Consider the following 9,924-nt stretch of genomic DNA (forward strand, 5'->3'; position numbering starts at 1 on the left):
CGGTGTGGGTGACTTCACTTCACGTCACTTCACTTCTGGACTCGGGAGGGCCGCCTCTCGCTCGGGAGCGTCATTGAAAGTTTTTGCGGTGGGGTGGGTGTTGCCTTCTTTACGTGTCAAGCTAGCCGCCTTGCACCGCACAGTTGACGCTTATGAGTTAAGCGGCGGTAATGCCTACTTAGCGCCAACGCTGATCTTTTCGGAAGGAGGTGGGAGCGTAACTTTGACGACTTTGGAAACGCTGCCTTACTCGATTAGAAGTGCCGCTCAGTTGCCCCCCGATGACTTCCTCGTTGTCAGCCTGGTTTTGGAGCGAGAGATTTTGGCTTCCCGAAAATGTTTCCTGGGCGGATCTGGAGCATCCACCACCTGGCGTGGTGTACCCTCGAGTGGGAGACATACTGTACGCCCTTCCGTTGGCCGTCGGGGTTTTTATGCTGAGGATCCTGTTCGAAAGGTAAAACTGGAGCCGAGCCAGGGCGAGTTTGTTTGTTTGTTGGTCCGCTTCCCTCGATCTCACCCTTTCGTTCTTCTGTCGAGGGCGTCATATGTTGCTTATTAAACAACAGTCGAGCGCTAAAACGGCTTATGGGCTCTCGTGAACTCACGGAGCACAACAACACACGTTCGTACACGCAGTTACGATATATATTACAAGTCTATATTTAGATTCACGGGTGAGAGCTGATCCGGCACGGGTCAACTTTATCAACAGAAAATGGAATCTAGAAATGTGCATGTCACGTGGCTGACTTGGGCGTCTCAAATGAGACGGTTGTATCACCACTACTACATGTAATGATTGCGAATCCCACTGCCTGTTGAATGTTAACTTGAAAACAAGATTTTCTTTTCGATTGCACGCCTTTTTGGGGCAAAAAAAAAGTGAGTTGAATGTGCACGCTTCATTCGGAGATGTTGGGGAAACTAATTTGAGATCAAGAGGATGGGTTTATAAATGCAGGATGAACCCTGGTCAGTCGAAGCAGATTATCTTGAGACAGCCATTAGCATTTTGGTCTGGGAGAGCCTCCCGTCTCTCATATGCTCACATGACAGGCCATCAGAAACAGTTTGGACTGTGTGCCACATTCCCTGGGATTTCTTGTTTCCCGTGTCTCCCTGAAAGCTTCACTTTTGTTTTCTTCTAACACAACTTTGTAGGCTAAAGTGTGAAGCTCTCTAGTCAATGACTTTGTTAAAAGTTAATCAACTCCTCCTATGCCAAGTCGTTAACTCCTCACTGACTCTTGTTCCGAATGTCTTGCTTAACTAAATCATTTTCTGTGTCCCTTCCCCCACTCTGTCATTTTTTTTTTTGCCTGTCTGTGTGTATATAGGCTAGTAGCCAAGCCCTGTGCCCACATACTTCAGATTCAGGCGGGAGTGCATCGACAAGCCCAGCCCAATGCTGTCCTGGAGAGGGTTTATCTGTCCAAAACGGTACAAGTTTAGCCCAATGTGTATACGTTTGTCCGTCAAATGTTGCCTGTGTACACCATGGACAATGTCATGTATAGGGCCCGACCGATTAATCGGCCGATTATAGGCCTTCAAACATAGGTCAAAACAATCAATCAGCCAATTGGGGCAAATGGGCGATTATTTTCCGCTTAATACATTATCGGAGAAAACCAGTTTCCGACGCTGTCAAAGTACCTTGAATGCACCATTAGCAACTAGCAAGTGTGTTGCGTATGTTATTCTTTTTATTCTGTTGTCCCTAAGCATCCTTTAAGCTGTTCAATGACATCCCAGTTGGAGTTAACTGTAAAACTAAACACACAACGATGAGAATTACATCCACTGTATATTTAAATGCAAAACAAACATTGCTAGCCTAGCGCTAATGCTGAAAGCGAAGAGAGAATCCCAGTCAAATGCTAACCGGACGTTAGCATCGGATTCGGGACTGTTTTTCCTTCAAATAACAAATATCTACACACAAATGCTGTGGGAACACATACCTCCAGGTGAGATAACACTACACAAAGGCACACATTCTTCCCAATGTGTGAAAAACACGTTATTTGAATAGAGTTCTATCGCAACTTTCTTCTGTACTCACTTCAAGTGTGTACGCCATGGATGCGCGGCACCACACTGCCCCCAAGAGGCCAAAACGCACAGGAACAGTCAGTATTTGTTCTATTTGGGCAGGGGGGCGAATTTTATGCATGGTATATATTTTTAAATAATCTGTATTTTTTTCCTGCCAAAATAGGTATCGGCCTCAAAAAATGCATATCGGTCAGGCTCTAGTAATGTAATGACATCATGGTCTTGTGGCACCCGAGCCTGTCTGCGGGAATTTGGGACTTTTACAAGCTATACGGCTGACAAAAAGCAGGTAATGCCTGTCTTGGTTGTCCACGCTAGTGTCCAGATGCAAAGCACCTGGAGGGACTTTCCAAGCAACTGGACTGGGATGTACGGAAAATACAGAGATGGTTTCGCATCCGTCGCAACCAGGACAAGCCCAGCATGCAGACAAAGTTCTGTGAGAGCATGTAGGTTTTGGAAAATATGTGCGAGTCTAATCTGCATAACATTTTAGCAGTTTGTCATCCAAAAAATAACTTTGGCTTTATTTTGTTGACTTCAGGTGGAGATTGACATTTTACTTGGGCATTTTTATTTATGCCGTTCACCATTTATGGGGGGTAAGTGGAGCTGAAATCATGATCAAGCGTCATGTTTGTTTTGTCCATTAAACCCCGACGAATGTTTTTCAGTCGCCCTGGACGTGGGATACCAGACGCTGCTGGGACAACTATCCCTTTCAGGTTGGTACGCATTACAGCACTTCACATTCACAAGCTGATATTCCGAAGTCGTTTGTTTGCGCACTGAACTGCTGCTAATGCTAAAGTTGTTTTTGTTCGACCCTCCCTCTCTTCCAGCATCAGAGTCATCAGCAATTCAATCACTATGTGGCCGAGCTGGCTTTCTACTGGTCTCTGATGTTTTCCCAGTTTACAGACATAAAACGTAAGGTGAGTCAGCACAGGTACTAAAAACTTAAACAAAAACAAAGCTCTTCTATTGCCGCCATTTCTACCATGTCAGATCATACGTCCTTGTCACCTTTGTGCTGATATTCGTTATTGTCGGAGTGTATTCGAATTAGCTGATGACGGATTTTCTGGTAAAACTGGTTAGGCAATCAGACGCCACTTGTAGCTTCACATTTTGCTTTTCATTGGCCTTTAAGCAGGAACAGATGACATTTATTCGGTTCTATTTACTCGAGCAACTTGCGGGATAAATTGTACTTGTCAGAGTTGTTGTCGTGCAACACGTGTTTTACTTTTACTTGAGCATTTTTGCTAAGTAACACCATTTTTACTCCGTTACATTGAGCTACCTTTTGCTCACTACTTGTATTGTGATCTACTAAGGCTGTGCAATGAATCGAAATTCCATTACAATTTCTATTATTACAATTACAAAATCAGCATAATCGTAAAAAGATTATTAAGACAAATTTTTGAGTTGTTTAAATCTATACATTTGCACTTTTTTTTTTTTTAATTTTTAACTTTTTTTTTTTGATCCAAAAGGAACTTGCATAGGGGTGTTAAAAAATCGATTCGGCAATATATCGCGATATTACAGCGCGCAATTCTCAAATCGATTCGATATGCGGCCGCATCGATTTTTAAACATCATTTTTTTTATGGGAATATTCAACAAAACGTCTTACTTAGGGTTAGGGTTCACACGTTAAGAATGGAAGAATGTTATATTAATGGAACATTAAGCCTTAATTTATTTCAATGCAGTTCAAACATTGTTAAATAAAATGGCTCACAGTTATAAGCCTAAAGTTTCAGATAAATAAATAAATTTTCTTACAAATCTTACGGTGTACAAGTTTTCGGATTAGTGTTTTCTAAATGTGAGTAAAAAAAAAAAAATGCTATCAATTTATATATTTGTATCGGGATTAATTGGTATCGAATCGAATCGTGATACCAATCGAATCGCCAGGTGTATTAGGCAATTCACACCCCTAAACTTGCATAATTATAGTGTTTCAAACAATTTTGTCTTAATATTTTTAATTTGTTTTTTACGTTCAAACATCTTCTTGTTTTGTACCAAAAAGTAAATGACTGCACACTACTGCAGAGTGCACAAGCTGCACAACTTCAACTTTTCGCCAACATAAATACATCATTATTAATAGAAATATATATTATTATAAATTCTTTTTGGTCCAAAAGGAACTTACATACTTATAGTGTTTCTATTTTTTTTATATTGGTCTTTATATTTTTAAATGCTTAAACATTTCCTTGTTTTGTACTAAAAAAATGAATAATCATTTGAATACTTGTGATTTCAATTATTGACAAAATAATCGTGATTATAATTTTTTCCATAATCGAGTATTTCTGTTGCTTGTGCTATCTATTTTGGTTAGCCAGAGAGACACTAATCCAATGTTTGACTTCATTTGACCAATCAAACGGGGCCAGGCAGTCACATGACAGCACACAGTCTCCGCAGATTTGAAATGGACTTCTTTATGTCAAACATGGCAGAAATCTATAGTACATAGTACAGGGGTCTGCAACCTTCGGGTCTGGGGCCAAATGTGGCTCCAGAGCCCCTCTCCTTTGGGTCTCTCAAAAAATTTGTGTTATTATTATTTTACATATTTATTTATTTTTATCAATCAAATTGTATTTATATAGCACCTTTCAAATGCAACTCAAGGTGCTGAACAATTAAAACATCAACAACATTTTAGATAAAATATTTTTCAAATGAATTAATGATCAAATAAAATGAATAATTAAATAATAAAAATAAGTCAGTTCTAATGTTTAAGGTGTCAGAAAAAGAGAGGCAACGGTAGATGAAAAAGTAAAAAAAATAAAATGTCTAAAAATGTTACATAAAATGTCCACAAAATTGGCAAAAAAATATCACAAAATTGATGGCAAAACAGAAACAAATGTAAATAAAAAAAGGCCATAAAAAAGTCTACAAAGAAGGAGAGAGGCAGAAAATTACCATAATATGCCTATAAAATTGTCAAAAAATGTCAGAAAATTGATTTACAAAAAAAGAAGCAGAAACAAATGTCAAAAAAATTGCCATAAAATGTCAAAAAAAAATAAGAAGAAAATTACCATGATATGCCTATAAAATTGGCCATTTGAAGCCATAACGTCTTCATGTGATCATTTCATGTCAGGATTTCTTCATCATGCTTGTGCACCACCTGGCCACCATCATCCTCATCACCTTCTCCTACGCCAACAACATGTTGCGAGCTGGCACGCTGGTCTTGTGTGTGCATGATGCGTCAGACATCTTCCTTGAGGTAAAGGAATCCTTTGGCATCTCATGACATTTTTCAAGCATAGTTTTATATACCAAATTAGTTTTTTTTAAATGTATGTACAGTATAGTCTGTTTCCAGGTTTAGTACAACCTTGCGCTTTGTTTTCTCCGCTTGTACGTTGTGTGCCTCATTTATGTCACGCAGTCTCTTTGGAGCCCATTACTTTTCTTTTTTTTTCTTTTTTTTAGTTGCTTGTTAAATGTCCAAAGTGTGGACATGTGTGCAAATATTTGGCCACTTAATAACAAAATGGCCCTGTTGATCTCTTATACTCTGCTGTCACCCGCTGGCCGTTTTTGTAATAGCTACCATTGCTTTAAACTAAAAAAAAACAACAATATAAAGAACGTCTTTGGGAGCATGGCAATATTTAAAATATAATGTATTTATGCGTTTTTGGGAGCAAATTAATTAAAGGGATACTTGACTCACTTGAGCCATTTTCAGCAGTAAAAAGTTCATATTTTATCCATAATCAATTTGATAAATTCATTATTTTTATTTGCAATTAATACCTTTAAAAAAAAATTTTGGGGACTTGCTGTCGACTGAAGATGACATGACTTGTGCTGAGGAAGTAGGTAACGACCAATCATGGCTGTTTGCTGACCAACCCCCCCCCAAAAAAAAAAGTGAGCCGTGATTGGTTGTTACCTACTTCCTCAGCACAGGTGATGTCATCTTCAGTGGACAGCAAGTCTAAAAATGATTCTTTTTTAAAGGTATTAATTGTACAAGAAAAATAATGAAGTTCTCAAATTCCTTGTGGACAAAATGTGAACTTTTTCCTGCTGCAAACGTCTGAATGAGTCAAGTGTCCCTTATTGAAGAAGAAAGGTCTGCTTTGCCTTCACAGGCAGCCAAGCTGGCCAACTATGCCAAATACCAGCGTCTGTGCGATGGCCTGTTTGTGGTGTTCAGCATCAGCTTTTTCATCGCCCGGCTTGTCATCTTTCCTTTCTGGTGAGACCAACGGATTACACTCTTGATGTACCATCTCGTCAAATGACTCGTATCTGTACACGTTTTTCTTGCAGGATTATTCACACCGTTCTGATTGAGAGCTGGGAGATTTCAGGCCCGTACCAGGCCTGGTGGCTGTTCAACGGCTTACTTTTTGTGCTGCAGACGCTGCATATTATCTGGTTCTACCTCATTGCGCGCATTGCAATTAAAGCCATATTTAAGGGGAAGGTAAGTTGCAAGCAACCAAACATTTATATGTGCAAAGACTAGGGCTGGCTATCGATTCGAATCTCCTCAATCGATTCCATTTCGATTCACAAGAGTTCCATTCGATTTTGATTTTCCCCTGATTCGATTCACTCCACTTCAATCTGATTTTTGCGAAACTATGGAACATCAAGTCTTCTTAAATATCAAGGGCATGATTAAAAACTCCACAAACATTACATTTTGCAGAGGAAGTAACCGGTTAAATGATTTAGTGATATAATGTGTTACGCAAACATTGGCATCAGCAAGGATGAGATGAAAATATTTTCATAATTCTAATTCAATCATTGTAAACATACATTGAAAAGATTATGAATTGTCTTAAAGTATAAGTCAGGTCTTTCATAAATGTAAGAAAATACTTTTAAATTCATGTAAAATACACCCAAAAAATCCTCAGCCTTTAATATTCTATTTTCATATAAATTTATGGGAAAAGGAGATATTAAAATAATCGATTCATGACTTAATGAATCGATATCAGGCTCAAAAAGGAAAATCGATTCGGTATCGATCATTCGATTATTTTAAACCCAGCCCTAGTAAATACTGTAATATGATGTGAATCACATAATGGTTATCAAATGTCTACACACTATAAAGGTTATGCATTTTATGGTTTTATTACAATGTGACAATGTGTCACATATCGAATAATGAAGTAGCCTGCTATCTGATGTCAATCAGTGACTTTTTTATGGGAGCAATGGGTGACTAATGGTGTCATACGTCCATAAATTAGACTTGCATTAGTTTGCTGTGTTGTACATACAGTAATTCTTCCTGCACTCATTCATCAGGTTACCATCCAATTGTTTTACATTTTTTAAGCAAATTTACTGTAAATGCGCAAAACGGACATGCGACTTCATGGCCGGTTCCATCTGTTGCTCTTTTGCGAATATTGAGAGGGGACTCCGCCGCTGTAGGTGGCGCTATACACCATACAGATGTGATTCACTAGTATTTTAAAAGAAGAAGAAGAAGACCAGGAAGCGACTGCGCAGTGCGATGACATCATACGAGTTTTCTTTTGTAGTTCTTCATCAACTGTAGCGTTTCTTTGCTGTTTTCCATCTTAAATTGTATTCATATCCACTTCTTTTATTAATTCCAAAAAGATTTCAGTTTGGTTGTCCCCCTAAACATACCTTACTTTATCGTCTGCCATTGCTTTGTGACTACAAACATACGTGTGACGTCATATCCGGTCAAAACGTGCGACGCGTATCCGGTCTTGTCAGCGGTTATTCGCAAAACCTGTTTCCATCGGCAAAATTCGCATTTTTCTTTCTTTTTTTTTCAATACACTTCAAAATCCATCCCCTCTAAACGTAAAAACTTTTTGGCAAATTTGGGGCCCTTTTTCGAATTTCTAGCGTTTCCATTCATTTTCGCATTTCTGGAAAATTTGAACTATAGACCGTTCTTACATGTTTATTGAAGGAAGAATGCAAATGCTCATCAAAGAAAAAATACCTGAGAGCTTTTAAGGTCTCTTGAATAGTTTTCCAACACCACTTTAATTTGAAGTTCAAGTGCCTTCAACTTTAAGAGTGATTTGTCAGTAGCAGCGTCATGTAGATGTGGTATCTTTTTCCTTTTTGAACTCTGTTCAGTACTTGTCCTACATCTGCCCATACTGCCCTCCGCTGCCCTTTTTTTTTTTGTCTTTGTTGTGTTCCAGGTGGCTAAAGACGACCGCAGCGACATCGAGAGCAGCTCAGACGAGGACATTCATTCCAGCGGCGGTAAACAGCCCAATCAGACAAGCGGCCCCACCAGTAACCTCAATGGAGAAACACACGACCACTAAGGACAAAGTGCGGAAACGTTCTTGCGGATCTGTTCACTTCCGCTGTGCCTTTACAAGACACCATGTCACTTTGACCATCCTAACCAAAGAAAAGACTGTGTTGCGGGATACAGCTGATCCTTTTTACACTTTGAGATGTTTACACCCGCTTCATGCTTGCAAGAGTGACCAGAGAAATAGTTTGAGCAAACGAGACCGTTTGCCTTCTTGCTGCGTTTGTGTGCCTTTTGTGAGTGCGTGTGTGTTCATTTGTCGGAAATTGCAAAACGGATCAACACAACTGTCAATACCATTTCATCAAATGAACGACATTTTTATTACAGATTGTGCCTTCTTTTTTTTACAGCTACAAAACAAATCCCCAAATCTCCCATTTACGCTTACACATCAGACGTTGAATTTCCAATGTAAATGAAATTTTCTCAAAACACTCTTGTACCAAACCAAATTAATTAGTAGGAATTATGTTATAATGATTGTGAATGTTAAAAATGAATTTGATTTTCCATTTTCACTGAAATATTAAATATATTTTGTGATCCACAAGACAGCTTTTTGTTTGGTGTCATATATATTACCGGTACACTTCAGGTTTGAGTGCCTTTTAAAGCATTAACACGAGACTCTGCCACAGCCATCTGTCAAACCTGTCATGAGTATGGTGTACTTTTTTTTAATTTATTTTTTATTACTTATGAAGTCACCGGTTATTTTTTGTTTTTTACAATTCCGTACCACTGATCTGAATATATGACTGGGTAGGCCAAGACTTTTGAGGCCGCCATATTGCTCCTTCCAAGAAACGTTTCTCGGCATACCATCCTATACATTTACAGTATCGAAATCGGAGAACATTTGAGACAGTACTTGGTAGAAACAGCATGATTTATGTTTAAAATGTGTTAAACATAAAGAAGAGGACTTCTGGCATTTTACAACTTGCCTTAAATACATGTATGAATTATATGCTTAATGGTGTTTACAGGGGGAAGCGTATATTTTTAATTCAACAAAAGATGCCTTTGCCAAATCTAATGTTGGGGTCTAAGGAACTGCGTGATGAAAGAAAAAGGGGGTCTTCAAAGCAGCACATACCAGTCCACTTATTAATATTTATTTATTTAACTTGTTATGAAATCGTGACTACCTCGCTACAAACCCTCCGCTCCCGGCCCTATACTAACTGCCTACGATCTATATATGTCTAATCTGTACGTATACCGTATAGTTTATACAGTAGTCTACTCGCGAGATGGGAGGAGCAAGATGGCCGCCCTGTCGCTTCAACGGCCTGCATGGGCTATCCTGTCATACATTCAGATATGTCATCTGTTGTGAGTACTTTCGCCACTTACGTTTTAAACTTCCTCGCTATAGAGCGGAATGTGTTTGGTGCTTGGCAGAGCAGCAGAGCCCCCTGCTGGCTCAATTTATTTGACAGCTGCAGAAGTTCAGAAGGCGTCAAGCAACAAGGCCTAAAAAGAGCACAGCAGCAGCAGCACACTTTGACCTT

General features: G+C 39.1%; 1 protein-coding gene across 1 annotated transcript; it reads left to right on the top strand.

Moving 5' to 3' along the window:
* Window positions 1-31: 31 nt before the first annotated feature.
* On the top strand, window positions 32-8,961 carry LOC144053048 (ceramide synthase 5-like). The gene is made up of 10 exons (XM_077567063.1): window positions 32-457; window positions 1,341-1,443; window positions 2,380-2,510; window positions 2,606-2,663; window positions 2,736-2,786; window positions 2,904-2,996; window positions 5,210-5,338; window positions 6,216-6,322; window positions 6,397-6,553; window positions 8,283-8,961. The coding sequence occupies exons 1-10, from the start codon at window positions 282-284 to the stop codon at window positions 8,409-8,411; spliced, it is 1,134 nt and encodes a 377-aa protein (XP_077423189.1). The 5' UTR covers window positions 32-281; the 3' UTR covers window positions 8,412-8,961.
* Window positions 8,962-9,924: the final 963 nt, after the last annotated feature.

Source organism: Vanacampus margaritifer, chromosome 1, assembly GCF_051991255.1.
Source record: "Vanacampus margaritifer isolate UIUO_Vmar chromosome 1, RoL_Vmar_1.0, whole genome shotgun sequence".
Lineage (NCBI taxonomy): Eukaryota > Metazoa > Chordata > Actinopteri > Syngnathiformes > Syngnathidae > Vanacampus > Vanacampus margaritifer.

What these genes read in the sequence shown, in the direction of transcription:
- LOC144053048 (XM_077567063.1), top strand. Translation starts at nt 282, where the DNA reads ATGACTTCCTCGTTGTCAGCCTGGTTTTGGAGCGAGAGATTTTGGCTT. An exon ending in GGGTTTATCTGTCCAAAACG is followed by an intron (nt 1,444 to 2,379) that starts GTACAAGTTTAG and finishes TGTCCACGCTAG; the next exon opens with TGTCCAGATGCAAAGCACCT. An exon ending in CTTGTCATCTTTCCTTTCTG is followed by an intron (nt 6,323 to 6,396) that starts GTGAGACCAACG and finishes TTTTTCTTGCAG; the next exon opens with GATTATTCACACCGTTCTGA.